Source organism: Loxodonta africana, chromosome 9 (assembly GCF_030014295.1).
Source record: "Loxodonta africana isolate mLoxAfr1 chromosome 9, mLoxAfr1.hap2, whole genome shotgun sequence".
NCBI lineage: Eukaryota > Metazoa > Chordata > Mammalia > Proboscidea > Elephantidae > Loxodonta > Loxodonta africana.
The window spans coordinates 99,308,491-99,332,321 of NC_087350.1; the positions used below are offsets into that span (position 1 = coordinate 99,308,491).

General features: G+C 40.7%; 1 protein-coding gene across 1 annotated transcript in view; it reads right to left on the reverse strand.

Moving 5' to 3' along the window:
* The window catches only part of SH3GL2 (SH3 domain containing GRB2 like 2, endophilin A1), a 48,873-nt gene extending 31,860 nt beyond the window's left edge, over positions 1-17,013 (reverse strand). The window contains exons 1-2 of the mRNA XM_064290910.1: positions 16,990-17,013; positions 4,577-4,649 (exon numbers count right to left, since the gene is read on the reverse strand). Coding sequence (XP_064146980.1) covers positions 4,577-4,649; positions 16,990-16,998 — 82 coding nt within the window. The 5' untranslated portion in view covers positions 16,999-17,013. The remainder of the gene's footprint in view (positions 1-4,576; positions 4,650-16,989) is intronic.
* Between the last annotated feature and the right edge of the window lie 6,818 nt (positions 17,014-23,831).

A 23,831-nucleotide genomic window follows, 5' to 3' on the forward strand; every position in this document is an offset into this window, starting at 1 on the left:
GAAAAAAAAAATCATATCTATCAGAGACCACTTAAATGGTGATTGTCTAAATTCTGGGGAGTGATTATGTGAACTTTAATTTTTTTCTGGTCTCTTTTGGGTGACACTTATTTGTATATGTGTGTGCCTGCCCATATGTAACTGCTGGGGATTGGTCGGTCAAGGCCTTAGTGTTGTCCTTGGTGGCAGATATCCACTCAGTTCTTAAATAGCCATAAAACTATTACACTGGCAGACAATTAACACATTCAGTATTCAATTAAAAATGTGTCATTTCTAAAAATTAAAACCTCCCCCAATTACTTTCTGTCAGAAATCTTTTTTATTAAAGCAAAAATAAGTCTCAATCCCACAATTTGTTTCCTTTCAGAATTTCTGTTGTATACACTGAAAATGGGGCTCCTATACTTTTTTATACTTACAATAGGAGCCCTGGTGGCTCAGTGGTTAAGAGTTCAGCTGCTAATCAAAAGGTCGGAAGTTCGAATCTATCAGCTGCCCCTTGGAAACCCCATGAGGCAGTTCTACTCTGTCCTATAGGATCGCTATGAGTTGGAATCAACTCGGTGGCAACAAGTTGGGTTTTTTTTTTTTTTTGGTTTATACTTACAACAGAAACCCTGGTAGCCCCATGGTTAAGCGCTCAGCTGCTCATCTAAAGGTTGGTGGTTCAGACCCATCCAGTGGCTCCAAGGAAGAAGACCTGTTGATCTGCTCCCATAAAGACTATAGGCTAGAAAACCCTATGGGGCAGTCCTACTTTCTCAAACGGGACCACTATGAGTCAGAATCAACTCATTGGGACCTAACAACATGCTTACAACAACCCTGCAAGTTAAGCACTATTCACCTTTTTATAGATAAGGAAGAGTCCCTGGGTGGTACAAATGGTTAACACACTTGGCTACTAACTGAAAGACTGGAGGTTTGAGTCCACCCAGCGGCACCTGGGAAGAAAGGCCTGGTGATCTGCTTCTGAAAAATCAGCCACTGAGCACAATGGAGCACAGTTCTACTCGGTGGGGTTGCCATGAGTCAGAATTGACTCGACTGCAGCTAGTGGTTGTCATAAGTTGGAAATGACTTGACTGCAACTGGTTTTATTATAACTAAAGCTGAACCCGTTGCCAGTGAGCTGATTCCAACTCATAGCGACCCTATAGGACACAGTAGAACTACCCCATAGGATTTCCAAGGAGTGGCTCGTAGATTCGAACTGCTGACCTTTTGGTCAGCAACCAAGTTCTTAACCACTGTACCACCAGGGCTCCTGGCTTTATTATACACCTAAATAAAATTGAACCCACTCTTCTCCAAGTCAGGACGGTTCAATGAAAAGTGCACGGACTTTGGGTTCAAATCTGACTTTGTCCTCTCCGAGGTATATAACTTTGAGAAAATTTCTTGTGTTCTTTGGCCTGTGTCTTTCCCCGCTAACATGAGGACTTCAAGGTGCATTAGTTTCTTGGGGCTGCCTTACCAAATTAGCACAAACTGGGTGCTTTAGAACAACAGAAATCTATTTTCTCACAGTTCAGGAAGCCAGAAGTCTAAAATCAAGGTGTCGGTGGTGTTGAGGAGGCTCTGAGGGAAAATTCTTCCTTGCCTCTCCCTGGTGTTCCTCGGCTTGTAGTAGTCTAACTCCCATCTCTGCCTCTATCTTCACATGGCCTTCTCTGTGCATCTGTATGTCCTCTTTTCCCATCTCTGCCTCTGTCTTCACGTGGCCTTCTCTGCATGTCTGTATGTCCTCTTTTCCCATCTCTGCCTCTATTTTCACGTGGCCTTCTCTGTGCATCCGTATGTCCTCTTTTCCCATCTCTGCCTCTATCTTCACGTGGCCTTCTTCTCTGCACATATGTCCTCTTTTATAACGGCACTGGTCATTTGATTTAGGGCCCATGCTAAATCCAGGATGATTTCATCTTGAGATCCTTAACTAGTTATAGCTACAAAGACCCTATTTCCAATTAAGGTCACATTCTGAGGTTCCTGTTGGACATGATTTTTTTTGTGTGGGGGCACTATTCAACTCACTACACTATACTACGGAGCACAATTCCATTACACAGGGACACTGAGAGACTTCCACAGAGGATTGGTGTTACATTAGATTTTTAGTCCTTTTCTATACTATGAATTGTTTGATTGTTTTATGTTTTAAAAAAGGTTACTTTTAAAAAACATATACAGTGTGTGTAACTAGCACTGTATTTAAAATGCATTAAACCCATTGCCATCGAGTTGATTCTGACTCAAAGCAACCCTATAGGGCAGATGAAAACTGCCCCCGTAGTTTTCATCTGTCCTATAGGGTTGCTTCCAGGTTAGCAGTCAGATAATCACTTCACCACCAGGGCTCCAATGAGGAGGGGACTGGTTATCTCAGGGAGGACGGGGAGCATAAAGGGGCTTTTAATAGCATTTGTAACATTTCATTTATTTTAAAAATCTTTCTGTCTTTATCTTAGTCTTACAGCAATGAGTTACTAGCACAATTCACTTGTAAATCCCAGGAGATAACAAGAGTATTTCAAGGTTCTATGCGACGGTACTGGGTTTGGGTACGCAAAGGTAAAGACAAAAATTTCTCACACATCCAAAAACCGAAACCTGCTGGGGTCAGTCGAGTCAATTCCAACTCATAGTGACCCTACAGGACAGAGCAGAACTGCGCCTGGTGGATTCGAACTGCTGACCTTTTGGTTCGCAGCCATAGCTCTTAACCACTATGCCACCAGGGTTTCCTTCCCGCACACAATGATTTTTTTCTGGTAAGGGAGGGCACTATCTTGCCAGAACTTGACCTATTACATTTGTTTAAATACCAAGGGAAAGATGTGCATCTAAGGGATCCTTGGATCTCTGTGGAATATAAAGATCATGAAAACAGCTCTACATGAAAATCAGAAGTCTGATTTTTTGCTATTCTTTGCCTAATTAGCTAACCATTTGAAAAACTTACCTGGTACACTGCAGGTAAATTCCTGGTTCCTGTAGCTTACCATCCACCTGTCAGTATGTCATATTGTGGTGGCTTGCATGTTGTTGTGATGCTGGAAGCTATCCCACTAGTATATTTCAAATACCAGTAGGGTCACCCATGGTGGACAGGTTTCAGTGGAGCTTCCAGATTAAGATAGACTAGGCAATTTACTTCCAAAAATTAGCCAATAAAAACCTTATGGATCACAACAGAACACTGCCCCACTCACTCGCTTTGGACATGTCATCAAGAGGGATCAATGGTTAGAGAAGGACGTCACGATTGGTGAAGTAGAGGGCCAGCAGTGGCAAGGGAAACCGTCAGTGAGATACCCTGCCACAGTAGCCACCACAACGGACACGAACATGTTGACAACTGTGGAACGATGAACTGGGCAGTGTTTCATCCTGTTGTAGTTAAGGTCACCACGAGTTGGGAGTAGACTTGCTGGCAGCTAACAACAAAAAGATAGCTTACCATATTTACTTCTGTATTTTATTCCCTCTCATAATCCCATCTCTAATGCATTTTAAGAAGGAGGAAAAAAAAAAAAAGAGTGCTATTCCACATAGTCTGTTCATCTTCAAAACAACAGCTATGCTAGCCTGGGTGAATAAAGGTTGAATGGAAGCCACAGCCAGCTGCAGAAAGCAGCAGAGAGTTAGTCAGCACTAACTATTGCACTCGTCCAATTTCCTCTTATTTCACACACTTCCACTTTCTTAGTTCTTCCCCACAAATGCCCACAGTGCTCAAGCATACTTCAAACACATTTGGGATGATGCAGTTGCCTGGGCCATCTTCTCTAAGACCACCAAAGTGTCCCAACCTAAAACTCCCAACAAAACTAGTCTCAAAGGTAAGCAGTTTACCAAATTCCCATATATTTCACTTAAGTACATTCAGCCTTGCTTCAAGTTTCTGCACTACGCAGTTAGGAACTGATATAAAGGTAGAACAGTGAAGAGACCTATGATGTATCTGCTTTTCTCTGCTACAAACTGGCGCCTACAGAGTTCACCCCAGTTCTGCCTGGCTCTCTCTTCAAGGCAGAACTCTACTGCCTTTATTACAACACTTTTCTCTTAGAGTGCAACAGGTTAGCTGGAGCAAATGCTGACCCTGATGTGGTTAGAGAAGAAGGAGACTAAAGCCAAGGCTCCAAAGACTTCAATGATGCTCTTTGAACACAAATCTTCTATTTCTCAAAAACTATTCAACTTCCCATTTTTTTCACACCTTCTTGGAATCATTACATCTTAAAGCTATCCAATTTTTTCTTTTCTTACCATTGTCTTGAAAATAAAAATTCAGGTGTCAGCTACCTTGATACTATGTACCTAAGCTGCCCACGAAATGCTTTTAAACACTACTACAGTGAGGTAAAACCACAGAATCCTCCAGTAACTTCAGTGTGAGCCTTAAAATCCTCCCACTCCCGCCAACAGTCAACACACTATACATGAAGTCACTGAACCTCCAGGAAAGTGGAACAATGAAGGGGAAGCACACTCAGTCTAAAATTTCTACCAGAGAGAAACTCAACGTTACCTTGGAAGGGCACCCCAAACGTATAAGATGAACCCTTACCTGGATTGGGTTGAAGGTATTCAATTGTTTTAGTCATGATTTCCATCACAGCTCTGCTGGTAACATCTACTTTCTGAAATGAGAAAATAAATATTCTTGACAAAAATGACTAGCTTTAGAACCTCAATTTTCACTTGGGTGTATCTACAGCTGCTGGTAGTGCAACTGAGCAGTGTTAGGTCCTGAGGTTGAAGTGAGGAGGCTGAGGCGCTGACAGGAGTAATAATGGCTTTACAGTCAGCCATGTTCAATCAAATCTGGAAAGTCTATTTGTCTGAAGAAAGCTGTCTTAGTCATCTATTGCTGCTATAACAGAAATACCACAAGTGAATGGCTTTAACAAACAGAAATTTATTCTCTCACAGTCTAGTAGGTTACAAGTCCAAATTCTGGGTGTCAGCTCCACGGGAAGGCTTTCTCTCTCTGTTGGCTCTGGAGGAAGGTCCCTGTCCTTAATCTTCCCCTGGACTAGGAACTTCTCCATGTAGGAACCCTGGGTTCAAAGGACACGCTCTGCTCCTGGCACAGCTTTCTTGGTGGTATGAGGTCCCTATTCTCTGCTTGCTTCCTTTTCCTTTATCTCTTGTAAGATAAAAGGTGGTACAGGTCATGCCCTAGGGAAACTCTCCTTACACTGGATCAGGGATGTGGCCTGAGTAAGGGTGTTACATCCCCCACCCTAATCTCTTTAACCACAGAGATTACAGTTTATAACACATAGGAAAATCACAAAATGGAGGGCAACCACACAATACTGGGAATCATGGCCTACCATGTTGACATGTACTTTGGGGGGAGACAATTCAATCCATGACAGAAGCCCTGGTGGTGCAACGGTTAAGCGCTTGGCTGCTAACCAAACGGTTGGTGGTTTGAAGCCACCCAGTGGCTCCACAGGAGAAAGGCCTGACAATCTGCTCCAGGAAAGATTACAGCCTAGAAAACCCTATGTGGCAGTACTACTCTGTCATATAAGGTAGCTATGTGTCAGAACCGACTCAGTGGCACACAACAACAAACAAAATTTTCCCAAAGAGGAACATAGTAACTTCCCAAAATTTGTTTCCAAACATATTTTATTATCTCTGATGAGAACTAGGTGGAGGTAGTGAATTGTATTTTGCCCCAAAGGCACTTATCAGATGTCTACAGCGGGCCAGGCAGGTTTTTCTGCTAAAAGGAAAAAAAAAAAAAAAAAAGCAATATCAACTTTGTTTATTCAAATCAGGGAGGGAAAGTTTTTATTTAACTTCTGAGGATAGTTAAACTAAGGAAATAAAAATCTCAAACAAACACTTCTTGCCAGTCCTTGAATCCTTGGCTAATCTAAAGAAATATCTTGGGGCTAGAGTCTACCCCCGGCTAAACTCTGAATGGTCGGTGGTGCTCTCGGCAGCTAACCAAAACCTCACCGTCGGATCCTTCTCCCCACATAGTACCAGCACTGGCTGCAGTCGAGTTGATGCCTACACATGGGAACCTCATGTGTATCAGAGCACAATTGTACTCCACGGGGGTTTTTAATGGCTGATTTCTCACAAGTAGATTGCCAGGCCTTTCTTCCAAGGTGCTTCTGAGTAAACACGAACCTTCAACCTTTTGGTTAGCAGCTGAGCATATTAACTGTTTGCACCACCCAAGGAGTCCACTCCTTTTTAAGCTGTTCAGTATGGTTAGTTCCTCTCTACTTTCCCCTTAGGAAATCCTTTTCTTATCAACATGTGTGGTTCACTCATTCATTCTACAGAGCAAATGACTAATGAGTACACACATATCCCCCATCTAAGGTATACAAATGTATTACATGATGTAGATATGAGCGAAAGCAATTTTTAAGTCCATGAGGAAGTTTTGTTTTTTTTTTTTTCCCCAATTGGGGTTCAAGGGCTCCTCCTTCCACTCCAAGAAACTTTTCTGTAATCTGCTGCACCTACATATACAATCAGCCTAACATGGAGTTTAAGTCTTCTTCTCTTCAGTAATCAGGGAATTTTATCTTTCAGCTCAAGTTTTTAATACCTAAATAATGTTCCATTCCATGGTGTCATATTACTGTGTGTGTGTAAGAAGTCTGCTATCACTGGAATCAATAGGGAAAAGCACGTTTTTTTCTGGTGAGGTTATTATGGTATAAAATTACCTTAAAAAGCACTGTATTTCAGGTGTGCCTGCCTCCATCTGAACCTTGTATCATGCCGTTTTGAATATTCTCAGTTTTTAAAACGTCGTAGATTTTAGTACATACTAAGTAATGTCTAGTTCTGAAGCAAATGAGGGCCCCTGGAGTTGTACAGTGCACAATTTGTGCAGCCATACACAGAGACCCTGGCATTATTGACAAAATGTCAACCAGCCACTATGCATTCAATATTCTGGAATGTCTTATGCCAGGGCAACAAATTCAAAGGTTATTCAACACAATAAAGGTGTTGAAAGTCTAGGTGCATACATAATAGAAGGACGAAACCCAGATGTCCTGCTGAGCATAGGAGAGCAATTAAGGAATTCTGTGTCAACTGTTTGGTTATGATGAGAAAAAAAGAAATTCCAAAGGTCAGAGATCAGAGGCTTTCTCAAAAAGAGTGCAAGAGGAACTGAAATGCCTAACAACTATTTACTATCCTGAAGTCACCTGCTGCTAGGCTGACCATTTTCCAACTTTTCTCCATCTCTGTCGTCAATAATAACAACCATCATTATAAGTGCTTTCTATTTACCAGAAACTGTTCTAAGGGCTTTAAATACATTGATAAATTCAATCCTCATAAGCTCTATGATGCAGATGAGAAAATAAACACAGAGAGGTTAAGAAGCTTGCCCAATTCTTGCTCCAGGATCTTTGTTCTTAACCAGTACACTATGGGGTCACCATGAGTCAGAATTAGACTTGACAGCAACTGGTTTGTTTGTTTTTAATACTTTTTGAGAACATAAGCTCCCCATAAAAAGACAGGCAACAGGGACATAAACATAAAGGCAAACACCAAGTCAGAGCTGGGAGGCTGTTTGTGCCATGCGTCAGATGGGGCAGGGTACCACACAGTGGCCCACCAGCAGGATCTTGAGGAAAGCACCTCCCATCCCATCCACTGTATTTGTTCTAAAAGTCATGAAAGGCTGCGGATGTTTCATTCACAAGAACTATCCTACCCTGGGACTCTGCAAAAGGGAAAGTCTCCCATGGTGAGCTGATTGGCCACAACACCCTCAAGTCCACAGACATCTATACAGAATCTCGGTGTCAGGAGTATGTATCTTGAAAGTCAGCAAGTAATTTGTTCCCATTTGGAGTAAGGAATTCCCTCCTCCCACTGAGCTCCATAACTAGGGAGCCCAACTACTTGGGCTCTTCAATAGAAGCCACGGAACTTGGATAAAGCTAATGTCTCAGGGGAGGCAACAGTGACCTTGGAGAAACCAATATTCGAGCATTATGTTTGGTGCCAAGAGTAGGATTCGATCTTAGAAGGGAAGTAGGCATAAAGACTATCCAGTGTCTCTTGTGGCTTGACCAAAGTCTCCCAGGAAGGAGCACAAAGAACCCCAGACCTTTATAGAAATTTGTGCCTTGCTTTCAACACTTGTAGTTACCTAACACAGACATCATTATAGAACAAGCTATATATAAACTCTTATCACCACAGAATAAAATAGGCTTCACTTGAAATCCACCTCTGAAAACAACTTTATCCAAGATAATTATTTGTGTATTGCATTATCAGGACATACACCAAACAGGAAACAAAAACCTAAAACCATACCTGTTGCCTTCGAGTTGACTCTGACTCATAGCGACCCTATAGGACAGAGTGGAACTGCCCCATAGAGTTTCCAAGAAGCACCTGGATTCGAACTGCCAATCATTTGGCTAGCAGCCATAGGACTTGACTATGCCACCAGGGTTTCCAAACATGGAACAGCTACCAGCAAATTTATTCACAAGGACCTTGACCTTGATTGTACTCTGAATGAAATCCTTTAATAAACCCCACTGCTGTCCAGTCGATTCTGACTCATAGCGACCCTGTAGGACAGAGTAGAACTGCCCCATAGAGTTTCCAAGTAGCATCTGGTGGATTCGAACTGCTGACCTCTTGGTTAGCAGCCATAGTACTTAACCACTATGCCACCAGGGTTTCCATCCTTTAATAGAATCAACAAATACCTGAAAGAAACCAGTAGGGCACCTAGCCCAAAGCCTTCATTTTTTAAATATGCAAATCTGAGGCTTGGAGAAAGGAAGTGAATGGATGAGATCGCACATCCAGTGTTCCACCAGACATGTTTCCCAGTCCTAATCCAGGGCTCTCTTCACTAAACTGTAATGTGTCCTCCGTGAATAAACTAAACGTCATAACCCTGTGAGAACCCTGAATGTGCCTTACTAGGCACCTGCTGGAAGAGTATTTATACACCTTAACTGGCAACGTCTAAGCACATATTCTCATCCTAAGAGGCCTGATATAATCAACACAAACCAAGATTTCCAGTTAAACAAACGACGTATTATGACAGACAAGAGCTCATTCCCACTTGAGAATAGCACAAGTTTACCTTTGAATTTAAAATATGGGATTGATGCTTTTGAACCCGCTGCCCTGCTCTGCCACAGCTCCCCCGTGCCACCTCCCCAACATGCCAAGCTTCAGTTTGTAACTGGGGTTTGGCCCAACCACGCCAGGGGCCCTAACCGCAGTTTGAATTTGGCGCCAAAATCCTGCACATGGGCAAACCAAGATCTCAGCGTATGTGCAAGACCTGAAGAGCTGTTGCCCTGAACTTAACCATGGACCTGAACTTTGCTGGAGAGGATGATGTTCATTGGCACAGCTGCGTCTGAGCCAATTTACAAAGCAAAAGTTCCCTTCCTTTGCAAATGACTCTGCATGTGGCTCTCCAAATATGGACATGGGAGCTTCAAGCTCCCCTGCGGCTGGGAGCATGTGGTCTTTAGGGCTTCTAGGCCCCACACTGCTCTTTTTTTGTGCAAACAATAAATTTCCACTTTCTATTCCCCCTGCAACTGGTGGTGTGGCATCCTGTCTTATCTCGACCCACTAATAAGACAGGACAAGAACCCGTGCTTGGTCACAATTTCTTCAATGTCCAATTTCTCCCGTTACTTGAAAATAAGTTTTGGTAAGTCGTAAACACGGCCGCAGCTTCTGTTCTTGTGAGCTCATAAGCCCACCATTTCTTTAACTTACCTTGCTTGGGGTGGGGATAGTGAGCCATTAGGAAGGCTATTTAGAGGAAGAGAAATGGTAAATACAAACAAATATGGGCATGTTTTTAGGATATAAAAACTTCCCTGGGTGAATTAAGTGCTTTTCAAAAGGTTAAATTGTAGGCATATACCCTTCTGGTCATTTTCCTATCATTTTTCCAATACCAAGATTTTAACAACTCTCAACACTTTAGAGTCAAGAGTTTCTTTCTCCACCATTTAATCTTGCGATCTACAGCTCTGGGTTCCACTAATAAATCCACTGCCGTACAACTCTGGGTAGGGAGAAAAAATAGCTCTCTCAACCTTCCTTACTCATTGTAACATTTTTCTTCTTCACGCTAAGGCCAAAAATACAGTTGTCATTGAGTCACTTCTGACTCATGGTGATCCTACATGTGTCAGAGTAGAATCGTGCTCCATAGCGTTTTCGGTGGTTGGTTTTTCAGAAGTAGATCAGCAGGCCTTTCTTGCAAAGTGCCTCTGGAGGGCTCAAACCTCCAACTTTCAGTTGGCAGCTAAGGATGCTAACCATTTGCACCATGCTAAGGTATGGGGTAGCAAATTACAGCTAGGAGCCAAATCTGGCCCACTGCCTATATTTATATTTTTAAATGTTTGAAAAAATTCAAAAGAAGAGTAATGTTTTACATAATAATTACACAAAATTCAAATTTCAGATCCTTCTATAACATTTTATTGGAACATAGCTACGTTCATTTGTCTTACTGTCCACGATTGCTTTTACATTTCAACAGCAGAGTTAGTCACAGCAGAAACCCCAGAGACCATTTGGCCCACAAAGCCCACAACACTTGAGACAAAGTTTGCCAATCCCTGCGCAACGCTGCTAGCTTTACTGAGGTCTGTCATTCTCAATCTACGATAATGCTAATCATTTCACCAGCCCATCTCAGTCTTTAGAGAAAATATAAAAGAGACCTGGAAGGAACTGAATTGACTAGAATGGGGCTATTGTTCCCATATCTGAATGTTACCTTTCTCCCCTGGAGTAAATATAACTCAGCGTCTCCTTAACTTCCATGGAGGCACACCTGAACAGCGTGGCATTCTTCGTGGGACAAGGAAAGTACTGAAGATAATGATTATACACTGCCTGACACTGCACTATACCAGCTACTACCACAGGGAAGCAATAGCAGTGTTTAAGAAAAACTCTTGTTGGTAGCTGCTATCACGTCAGTTCCAATTCATGGCAACCTTATGTACAACAGAATAAAACGTTGCCCAGTCTTGGGCCATCCTCTTGATATGTTGGAATCCATTGTTGCGGCCACTGTGTCAATCCATCTCATTGAGGGTTTTTCTTGTTTTCGCTGACCCTTAGACACCAACCATGATTTTTTTTTATAGCGGCTGGTCTTTCCTGATGATGTATTCAAAGTAAGAGAGCCAAAGTCTTGCCATCCTTGCTTCTAATAAGCATTATGGTTATATTTCTTCTAGATTGATTTGTTTGTTCTTCTGGTAGTCTAGTTTAGGAGTTTAGCCATCAATAAGAAATAAACAAACTAAGTGCTTACCTGGACATAGTGTAACTCATAGCGGTTATGTGAAAGAAATACTATCGTATGAAATACTAAAATGGCTTTAAATTCTTGATTTTTCTACCACCAAACTTAAGTAAATGGAACTATTAAGAATGAGCAGACACCCACTTAAAGTACTGAGAACCCTGAACCAGAACAGCTAAATTAACAAGTCATATAGACAAGAGGAAAGCAGCGTCCTGGGACAATTTGCCTGGCAGTGAGATACAGGCTGTCCCCAAAAGAATGTTTTTTAATACTTCTCTACCGACTTAAAACAGTTATTGTACCTGCCCCTAATCTATCTTGCTTTAAAGCAGTTACCTTGTATACTCAGAAACCAAACCAAAAACCAAACCCAGTGCCATCAAGTTGGTTCCGACTCATCGCAACCCTATAGGACAGAGTAGAACTGCCCCATGGAGCACCTGGTGGATTCAAACTGCCGGCCCTTTGGTTAGCAGCCATAGCACTGAACTACCATGCCACCAGGGTTTCCCTGTATACTCAGAAAGCCTGCTTAATTAACAGTGTGTTTAAAAACAAAAATAAACAAGGCAATAGGTGAGACTCTCCCAGTGTATTTTCTGGCTAATCTTCTTGGGCATTAACTTTAATGAATATTAACCCATTGCCATTGAGTCAATTCCGACTCATAGCGACCCTATAGGACAGAGTAGAACTACCCCATACGGTTTCCAAGGAGCACCTGGTGGATTCGAACTGCCAACCTTTTGGTTAGCAGCTGTAGCTCTTAACCACTATGCTACCAGGGTTTCCTAATGAATATTAGCCAGGAAATATTTTGTAAACAAGTAATTGAAAGGAAACTTGTTTTCACTGAATTTCAGAGTAGGCAGAAAGATGTGTTTAATGCTAATCTTTTTTGGGGCTCTCACCCTTCTTACAATTCTACAGTATCGTAGTATAGTAATTCACATCTTCTCTTTCACCACCATGTCTTCAAGACATACATGATCCTGGCAGACATATATGGGTACACCTGGGGATATGTAACTCTGTGCATGCTAACTCAAACTTTACTCCTTTCTCTCCCACTTGAGATCTTAACTGGGATCCAAGTAAGAGTGAATTTACTAAAAAGTGATTTTGTTAGTAACAAATTACTTGCCACAAAACTCACAAGGGGTGAAGATTAGTGTGCTTCACATGGCATTTGGGAGCTGTGGGTTTAGCCTGTTTGAACAGGGCAGTGATGGGAAAATTGGTAATTCTCAGCTGAAGTTGGGTTGGGTTGGTTTGTTTTTTTTAACAGATCTAATGGCCAGTTTTTTCTTGTATAGAGCCAGAATCCATTTCCCCACAGTTTCTACTCATTGACTCTACTTCTACCACTTGAGGTTGCACTGAAGGGTCTACACAATGGCTAATTAAGTGTATGAAGATAATGATAATTCTCCTACCAGCCCTTCTCCACACCCCACTCTGAACCATTCTCTTCCTCAAGGCTAATTATACTGACAGTCCTTTTTACCTACTCTCATTTTTTTTTCATATGGAGTGGTACATCTTAGTCTTCTTAAAACTTAAGGTCACCCCCTAAAAAGGATGCCATTTTCACCAAAGGGGCCTATAGTCAAGTTTCCTGCCCTTCTGGTTTCTACAGGAGAGATTTCACCAGGCCACTTTTTAGGCTGCAAAAAGCAACACTGGACCCCTTGGCTTGGACTTCTGCATTTTCCATATATGCAGGGACAACAGAAAAACTCTGGATTTAGCTCAGCCTCCCCCTGCCCAGGAAACCTCCACTGACCTACCCAGCCTGAGTCAGGCATCTCTCCAACGTCTTCCATGGGAATGCTCACAGGGGCTCCAAGTTCCACATGCTGTAAGCCACTGATTCACATGCCTATGTCTTCCATCAGAACTGGAAACCCCTTGAAGGCAGGGGCTGAATCTCAATCATCTTTGTATTTCTAGTATTGAGCACAATGCCTGGCACACAGAGGCATTTGCTGATTTCCCAAGTGAATTAATGAAAAATACAGAATCACTGCAGCAACTGATAGAAACAGAAAAAAAAAAAATCAAATTCTAAAGCTTCCTCTAGACAAAAAGTCTGCAGGTTTTCAACAAATCTACCCAGTGTTTCTGGCATAGTGAGACATTCAGCCTGTGATTAATGATGTTTATAAGCAGCATAGAACATTTAAAACAAAAGAGTAACAATTCTACTCAAAGCACTTAGGAGAAGAGAAACTGGTATGGTACAGAGACAACACAGCCATGGGATTCCATGCCATGAGCTCCAAGAGGGGAAGGCAGTGAGGGCTAAGAGGCACATGGTGACTTTACCGCATCTCGGCAGGAGAGCATCCCGGGCGGCTCATTTAGAAAGCAGCCTCTAGGAGAATCTACTTCTCTCCCAGCAGTGCTGCTTGATGCAAACCTCTAATTTACTTCATTCTGTTGTCTAACTGCACCTCTGAAACACAGCTGAGCAAAAGTCACTCTTCCCTAAATGCCTGAGGATCAGAAAACTGACTGTGGAAAGGTGATTCTACTGTAGGCTTAGGAACACTGAGCAAACACATTTTGGAGAGTAATAAACAAATTAAAAGGAGAGAAAACACGTGAGAATCTACCACAGAAATTTATACATTTAATGCAAATTCAGCATGAGTAAAAAATTCAAAATATGCAATAGAGCCACCAATAAAACAAAAGATGTGTGGAATAAAATTGAAGAAGACAATTTCCATACTGCGCAGAAATCTGAATTTCTCAATTCACTTAGGTAAAAACCCAGATGTGGAATCAGGTATGTTCTTTAAACAACAGCAGAAGTTTACTTTATTGTGGGAATATCTAAATTTTGAAATACAATCTTCAAAAACTCATTATTTAGTAGGCAATAGGAAAAAATAAACTTCACCTTCAGACTCCAAGGCAGAATGGGACATAAGGACTAAAAGAAGACTAACTAACAACCTAATTAACTACCTTCGATAGGCAGATGATACAACCTTGCTTGCTGAAAGTGAGGGCTTAAAGCACTTACTGATGAAAATCAAAGACTACAGCCTTCAGTATGAATTGTACCTCAACACAAAGAAACAAAAATCCTCACAACTGGACCAATAAGCAACATCATGGTAAAAGGAAAAAAGACTAAAGTTGTCAAGGATTTCATTTTACTGGACCCACAATCAATGCCCATGGAAGCAGAAGTTAAGAAATCAAACGACATAGTGCATTGGGCAAATCTGCTGCCAAAGACCTCTTTAAAGTATTAAAAAGCAAAGATGTGACTTTGAAGACTAAAATACACCTGACCCAAGCCATGGTATTTTCAATCACCTCTTATGCATGTGAAAGCTGGACAACAAATAAGGAAGACTGAAGAAGAACTGATGTCTCTGAATTATGATGATGGAGAAGAGTATTGTATATACTATGGACTTCCAGAAAAATTAACAAGTTCGTCTCAGAAGAAGTGCAGTCAGAATGCTCCTTAAAAGTGAGGATGGCAAGACTTCATCTCACATACTTTGGACATGTTCTCAGGAGGCACCAGTCCCTGGAGAAGGGCATAAGGCTTGGTAAAGTACAGGATCAGAGAAAAAAAGGAAGATCTGCAATGAGATGGATTGACATAGTGGCTGCAACAATGGGCTCAAACATAGCAACGATTGTTAGGATGGTGCAAGACCAGGCAGCAGTTTGTTCTATTCTACACAGGATCGCTGTGAGTAGGAACTAACTCGATAGCACCTAACAACAGCAACAATTAGCCTAATGGTTGGTGCTGTGAACCCACCCAGTGGTACTGTGGAAAAAAGGCCTTGCAATCTGCTTCCATTAAGACTGCAGCCAAGAAAAACCTATGGAGCATTTCTACTCTGTAACACAGGTCACTGTGAGTTGAAATTAACTTAATGGCAATTGATCTGGGTCTGGAGATGAGAAATACGGACCAACGCAGAATTCAGTCCAGTAGGGTAAGAGAGGGTCCAAGGCTGGCTGCTCAGGACTCTAGTATTAAATCTCCTCACCAGTGGGTACCTATCAGTGAGACCAATCTCAAGAACCCAGTGAGAAAGCCAGCTAGGTAAACACTATGTGGTCTTACTTCACAAGACTCCTGCCTCTTGGCAACTCATCTTTTTTTCAGGAACTCAAATGTCTTCTATTCTCTCTTGCCTGCTTGCATGCTCTTTCCTTCACCAGAAACACACTTGGCTCTGCTAACTCTTACTCATTCTCCCCATCTCTATTTGAATGTCAGTAAGCCCTTTCATGATCACCTTACCTGGGTGAGTTACCTTGGTTCCAGGCTTCTTTAGCACCATTTTTTCATCCTTGCCATGCTGTTAATTATTTGCCCAAAGTTGCCTTCTCCACTCAGGAATCTTGTCTGCACTGCTCACTGCTGTATCTTACATACCTGGCCCAAATATTTGTTGAATTCATCACTGAATTCATCGATTCATATATCAGCAGAAGAAGTGAATACAAGGCAAAAAACATCTAGGAATTTTCTTTCTTTGACTCTACTGAAACATAGCAAAAACAGCAAAGCTGAGGCAGCCTGCTGGAACTGATATGGACTATGGACAAATCAGCCCCCAGCCCTTGTAAAGATTACAGCCTAGAGAACCTTATACAGCAGTTCTACTCTGTCACATGTGTTGATATGAGTCAAAAATTGACTCAATGACACCTAACAAAAGCAATAGCAAGCTTCTAATAAAGCCAAAGTCAAAATATAAAGAAAAAAAATTATTTTTAAAAAATAAGTGCTCATAATTCTCAGATAAGTGCAAGTGCAGAATTTGTACCCTTGATCCTCTACCCATCAAGCAATTCAGCACCTGAAAGATTTCTACACAAAATGCAATCCATACTCTTCATTGTAAGCCTAAATATCACTCGCTATGAAAATTCTCAATGTGAAAGAAAAATGAAAAAGAAATATGGCTTATGTCACAAGAGAAATGAAAAGAATTTTGTTCACCACCTCCACCCTCACTTGCTGAGAACCTGCTGTCTTTTGGGCAGACTGCTAAATGATTTACATTATTTTTAATCTTGAATAAAAATTCATGAAGTAGGAGTTATTATTCCCACTTTACATTTATAAAAGATGGCAGCCCAGAGAAATAAACTGTGTAGCAATTGTGGAAGTGGAATTTGGGCCAAGGCTGGTAGGCTTCAATCTGTGTTCTCTCCACTGTACTCTAGTGCCTCTGGGGCCACGTCCAGTCAGACAAGTCCTCTAAAGCCAGGGAGTCACACAAACTCTCCTGAAAACACATGGGACATCATTCCCCAACTTTTCCTCTTTTCTCCCCACCCAACCCTAATTCAAACACCAGATCCACATTGCTTCCCTTTGGAAAAGCAAAGATAAAATCCACCAGGGAAAAGCGCATTGTGACATTTCACCCCACTGAGGGTTTATTCTCAGGATAGCTCAAAGGGAAGTCAGGATTTGTCTTACCTCTTCTGTGTACATAATCCACTAGAAGGAGAGTACTTCTAAGAATAATGAAGTGTATTTTTACGAACCAAGGGAGAACAGTTTTCCCTGCCCTTTATCCCTGCTACTCTTTTACTCTTAGCATGGTGGACAATTTCACGTCAAAGGGAACTCTTAAGTGGTGAAGACTTACTCTTTCCATTTCTTTGAAGTCATCATCTAGCTTGGTTCCTTCAGCTCCTCCAACCTTCTCACTCACTTTCTGTAGAAAATAACAAAAAATAGGAAAATTATTATAAATAAAATTTGGTTTTAAAAAGGTGTGTTAAAAGTTCCAAGCACTTTCACAAGCATCTTCTGAAGTAATCTCACGGCCACTCTATGACACTAGTGGACAGTCCCACTTTCATAGGGGGAAACTGCGACTGAGTTTAAACAACTTACCAAAGGCGGTACAGGTGAGAGGTGATGAAGCAAGGATTCAGACTTGTATCTTCTGACTTCCACTCAAGTGCTGTTTTCTATTATACAAATCACTATATAATTATCTAATAACTAATATTTTCCTTTGAAAGCTCTGAGGGACAGTAGCATCATATAATACTAATTTTGCCTTGATAATGGGCCTAAAATGCTACCTAGGTAGAAAACTGCTACTTCTTTAACCTACTCCTCAATGGGCTATTGAACAGATAGATAATCACAGCCATCTACCAAACTGGTAAAAATAAACATCAGCCCAGCTGATCTGCATATAAAAGGACTCAAACGGGAGTCTTATAAAGCTCCTTTAGCTGTCTACATCCTTATACACATAAAACAAACCATAAGGAAAGGTGATGAAGGCATTTCTTTGCTATAAAATCATCTCCAATTATCATATGTTTTATATTTATCAGCTAAAATGGGCAAATGATTGTTTTCCATATGTAAAATTCATGTTCATCAAAAAATCAGATATATTATTCTATTCTGAAATAAAGATTCCAATTTTGTTTAATAAAAATGTATGAAGGGATCACAAGACAGATACTTTGGTTTCATTAAAGATAGGAATATGAACTGCTAATGCATACAAGGCTTCATATATCTTAAAACACCTAATTTTAAAGATAGATGCTTTTCACTAAGATGTCACTATATTACATAAACTTATCACGCACAGATATTAACATATCATTTTTTATTTCCTTCCCTAGCCACTGGGTTAAGGGTATTTACAGGGGATCCCCACCATGGTCAGACCTGTAGCAATCTACATAACAACCTGGGTCATTCCACTGAGAGGGGCTGCGTCTCTATGACGGGGCCACTGGATACCTGGCTCTATTTCCTGGCCATGGAAACTCTGATATTCCTTTGTTGAGGGTAGTTGAGGTATTTTCCTTTCATTCTCTCTCTCTGTCCACCACTCCTGCTTTCTGGTATTGAGAAAACCTGCAGAAGAGACCACTCTTGGAAAAGCCCAGAGTCCGTGTTGTGTCACCACTTTGGCCCTGCATACAAGATGCCACCCATCGCATCCCATCAGTAGTAACAGAAGGAATATGGTGTGATGAAAGAGCATGGCATGAACTGACCCCTCTACTGTTTGCTGGGTTTCTAACACTGAGTTGTTAGATATTAAATGATATAATAAATGTAAGAACCTGTTTCTGAACCTACAAGGTATGCCATAAATCCTAGTTCTCTCTCTCACCAATAAACTGTGTATTTGCTTATAGTATCCTGGTTTCTCCCATTAGTTTATTTAACTGCTGTTTCATACCTTCAGAAGAATCTGGTAATTTTCATTAACGTAATACAGTCTTAGGTAGATAAAGGTCAATAATTAAAAGTGAAAGGTTAATAAAAACAATATTAATATTTTTAATTTATACAGACACACATTTTTACTTGTAATTCATCATTTGATATGTGTACCCCGAGAACTATGTGTAGCAGCAGCAGACATTATTGCTATGATGCAGATAAGAAAACGGAGCACTATATAAATTATCTGTCCATGGTAGGGGCCTGAATGCAGTTCCACATGCCAAGCACTAGGCTTCTTTCCATTTGCACCAGGGCTCTGGAGAGCTGTCCTTGGTGCTGACATTGTGTGCCTGGAGCTCTATTAGATTCGGATGGCTGGAGCTGGATCCACTGCTCTTGATCATTGACATGAGCCCTCTCACTTAACCAGTGCCCAGGGTGATGCTAACATCACTTACGTCAGCAGTTTGTACAGGTCCAGGCATTACCTGGCATCAGTGCTACCTAATTTAAAGTCTGTAACAATTGCAATCTGGTTCAGCAATTGGCTTCCCTGCCTGTGTTCCTAACAAAAAATTTACCATTCCAGAAAGGGAGGAAGGAGTTAGAAATCTGATTAGAACCTCCTAATGGATTTCCAAGTATCAGTGACTTGCCCTGCAAGTCCAGGTTTAAGTTACAGAAAATCAGGGATGAAGGGGCCTTAAAAGTTTTTAATACCAGCTTCTCCCTATGACCAAGCTGAGCACCAGTGAAACAAATTCTTATGATGTAACACTGATTCTCTCTAACTTTGCTCAGTAACAGAAAATTTAGCTTGTACTGTAGCCCCAATTTTTATTCCTTATCCTTGAAATAGATGGTTTACAGTAAAATCTGGGCTAGGGAACTAGTCAAATTTCCACACAATAAAGAAAAATTTGCTACACAACCTCAAATCAACTATTGTCTTAGTTTTCTGTGAATTCACTATACCCCCAAGGCCTTACTGTCAAAAAAGGATCATTACAAATAAAGCCCTCTGATTATCTGGAATGAGACATTTTTCTTGCCAAACTGACATGGAAAACACATAGCGGAGTAATGTATCCATTTATCCTTAGAGCGACACTAGTAAATTTTGGTAATACTGGGTTACTCACATTTTGACCACGTTTAGGGAATAAAACATGGCTCTCATCAAAAGGACAAAGGCCACTATCATATTTTCAATCCTGTATTATTCAACTAACTGGGAGTGATTTCCATTTTCCACCTTTTTGCATCCTCCAACAACTTAGCACCCCAGTAGCTGGCTCACTATATCAAATGGGTTATCAAATGAGATCACTCTAGGTGTTAAAAATTTAGAACGAGTTCTGGTAATCCACACCGAGGCTAACTCATCAGTCCATTGGCTTTAACTATTTGGTTTACAAGTACTGTGTATGTGTGTATGTGAGAAAGAGATGATTTCTCTACAAAAGCTGATACTTAAGCTGCTCTGAGGGCAACAGCTCTACAAACATAATGAGTGATGCTAGCAATCAGATACTGGTAATGGTCTGGCTGGTTGATATAAAATTTTCTTATCTAATTAGATTCCTGGAAACAAATAATGTTCAAAATGACATCTCTATTGTTCTCTGGGCTATTTTTCCAAGTCAAAATAGATCTAAATATATCAAGGCACTGCATTAAACAGTGGGCTAAGTGACAACTGACTCATTCCTTAGAAGTGTGGCAAATATTTTCTCCTCTTTTTCTTTACATAATGTTGCTAAAACTTCCTATAGTTTGCTGTATAGGAACCAAGGTGAGTAATACAGACTCTCTGAGTCCATCAGCCAACAAGGAGTTTTGTTTTCTTTACCTGGGACCGGTTATTTAAGAACTGTTTGCCCTACTATTTTCCAGTGAGATGGCTCCTAAAACTAAGGTTTCACAGTACTGAATATTTTCTGATGCAGTTTAATATGCGTTCACAAATACACTTGCCATCTGAAAAATTTAGGATCTATTTAAGCCTAGATTTGCAAAAAAAAAAAATTGAATCAAACAGAACACTACACGTGAGCCAATACACCCCACTATGACCCACTGTACGTTCTAAAAACCTAAACATAATACTCTTCTGTTCAAAACCTTCAATGGCAGCCACTTAGCACAACATTGAACACTTATTCATCTAATCTTATCTGCCATTATACTCTCCAAGCAGTTGCTGCTGACTCCAACTCATGGTGACCCCACGTGTGTCAGAGAAGAGCTGTGCTCCTTAGCATTTTCAATGACTGATTTTTTGGAAGTAAGGTCACCAGGGCCTTTCTTCAAGGTGCTTCTGAATAGACTCCAACTTCCAGCCTTTTGGTTAGTAGTTGAGTGTGTTAACCATTTGCACAACCCAGGGACTCCTCCATATACTCTGCATTCCAATCAAACCAAAGACATTATCTTCACCTATATTATTCTTATTTGTATTCCTCACAGCAACTACTTAGTAAACTGAACCATGTATTGCTGTGAATATTAAGATGAAGTGTGAATAATTAATGTTAAGACGGCATACACCAAGGGAATTAAGACTGATCGGCCCACTCTGGAATGGTCTTTAAAATGGCACAACTTTTCAAATATTAAACAATATGATTGACTCACACTTAAAATAGTCTTAATTTTGAGTCTGTAGTGGTGTTGTCTCATGCTTACTATTTTTCTCCACAGACAAAATAAGAAATACGTCACACGGAACCAGCGGCAAGTGACAGCTGAAATAAATGTCCACTGCTTCCAGCCCAAAGGATGCTGCACTGCTTTCCAACAATGGCGCATCCTTCCCCCGTTTTAACTGTCACCTCCAGGCAGAAGGTGCTCCATGCTCTAGCTGCAACTCTAATTCTTCCCAGCATTACATTTCATTTACTAACCAATTAACAGAAGACTGAAGAAGAACTGATGCATTTGAATTATGGTGTTGGCGAAGAATCTTAAATATACCATGGACCACCAGAAGAATGAACAAAGCTGCCTTGGAGGAAGTGCAGCCAGAATGCTTCTTAGAACGGAAGATGGCGAGACTTTGTCTCACATACTTTGGACATGTTCTCAGGAAGGACCAGTCCCTGGAGAAGGACATCATGCTTGGTAAATGAGGGGGTCAGTGAAAAAGAGGAAGACCCTCTATGAGATGGATTGACACAGTGACTGCAACAACGGACTCAAACATACCGATGATTGTTGAGGATGGCACAAGACCAGGTAGTGTTTCACTCTGTTGTACACAGGGTCGCTGTGAGTCGGAACTGACCTGATGGCACCTAACAACAACAACCAGATCTCCAGATGCCTTTTTATAAAAGTCTCCTTGAAAATCACCTCATCAGTGAAATTCAATAGACTTTAAACCAAATACACTCCTGCCTCCCACACCTGAGAAGTTCTTTGCCTCCTAATTTCTCTGTTTTTGCGCAGTTTTATCTCCTACTCTTCGTCATCAAAATTCTCCTTGTTTGCTCTGTACTGAAAGTTCATTCCAAATCACGGTGACCTCGTGTGACAGACTAGAACTGCCCCATAGGACTTCCCAGAAGCAAACAGGCAGGTCTTTTCTTCTGTGGAGCTGCTAGTGGGTTCCAATCACCAATCTTTTGGTTAGCAGTCGAGTGCCTAACCATTGTGCCACCAGAACTCCTCAGGTTTCCTTATCATCCATCAAATGTGCTGTTCATTCCCTCTGCTTTTACCTAGACTGATTACTCTTTTACACTCTCCAAATCCTACCCGTTATCTCAGAGCTTGCCCAGGTTTCATGTTCTCCATCATCTTAGCAGTCCATCCCAGACGGAAGTTAGCAGACTTCCTTTGTACTCTTAGTGACATGCAATATACCTTGGACCACTCGGAACAAACCACGTGCTGAGGAGAACCGCTGAGGATCTTTGCTCACCTGAACTGTAAGATGCTAAAAGCAAGACATACTGTATGTTTGTTTCAAAACATCTGAGACTACAGTACATACAACTATGCTTACAGTGCAGACACTATTCAGCTGAAGAAATTTTATCTCAATGGTCATTCTAAAACCCCCAAAATGCACATAAATGTAAGGAAGATCCTTAGCTGTGAGTTAACACTGGCTCAATCTCGCCTTTTTGAGAGTTTACTCTCTCCTCTGAAATATAGTATCTTTTTCTCTACCAGCAACAGGCAAAAGATTTTGAAAATTCAACAAACTATATATAACATTTTACGTATGATAGCCAAAGTTAAAGAAATTTTAACTTTTTAATTGTAACCATTCTACACTCATCTGACATTTTACTTTTAGTATAATTTCAATTAGCATTAATGGTATATGTCCTTCCATTAATCCTGGTTTATACACACACACAGGTATATATGTGTGCATATATATATATATGCACACATATATACGCCCACGCACATATTAGTTTACTTATATACACACAAAACCAAAAACCAAACCCATTGCTGTCAAGCCTGTAACACTTCAGGAGTTTTTATAACTATCACCTACAATGTTGCATGAGTGAGAATATGCTCAATGGCAACTAACAAACTAGTAAGAAACTTTGGTCTTTATATATTTGCCTATTCTTATTTCATGTAAGTGATATTATATAATGTTTGTCCTTTTGTGATTGACTTAAATGCATTATTAAAGCACAACATTACTTAATGTACAAGTTCCTTAGAAAGCAGTCATAATCACTACCCCTCTCAGTCACTGTACTTTCTCCCCAATCTTTTAGAAAGGCATCAACCTATGATGATAAATAAAAGAAGCTCATACTCTGACTCATCATGAAAGTTCTTTAATCATTATTCATTAGTTAAGGTACTACAAATAAAATTATAATGGCAATACTTGAAGACATGTCAGACGCTCCCAAGGAAAAAGGAGAGTCGAAGTTACAGCCGTATTTTCTTAGTACTTGGATAAACAAAAGTAGATCCTGTATTTCCAGATGGTGGTATTCCCATCTCGGAAAGGCAGTGTAGATTCAGTTATGGGATGTAAGTCTCACACTAGTTTTTCTCAGCTGTCATTAAATTGGAAGGCTTAAATGCCAGGATGTTCTGAAATGGATTTCAAACAAAACATACTTTCCCCCTCCCAGAAATTTAAGATTTTCTTAGAAAACTTGCTTCAATCTAAACTGAGCTAATTCTGCTGTTTCTTACTATCAAGTGGAATTCATACATTGACAAAAAGTGAGAAAGTTCCTCTCATATAATATAAAAACTCAAAATTTTCCCCCAAGAATTCAACAGAACGAA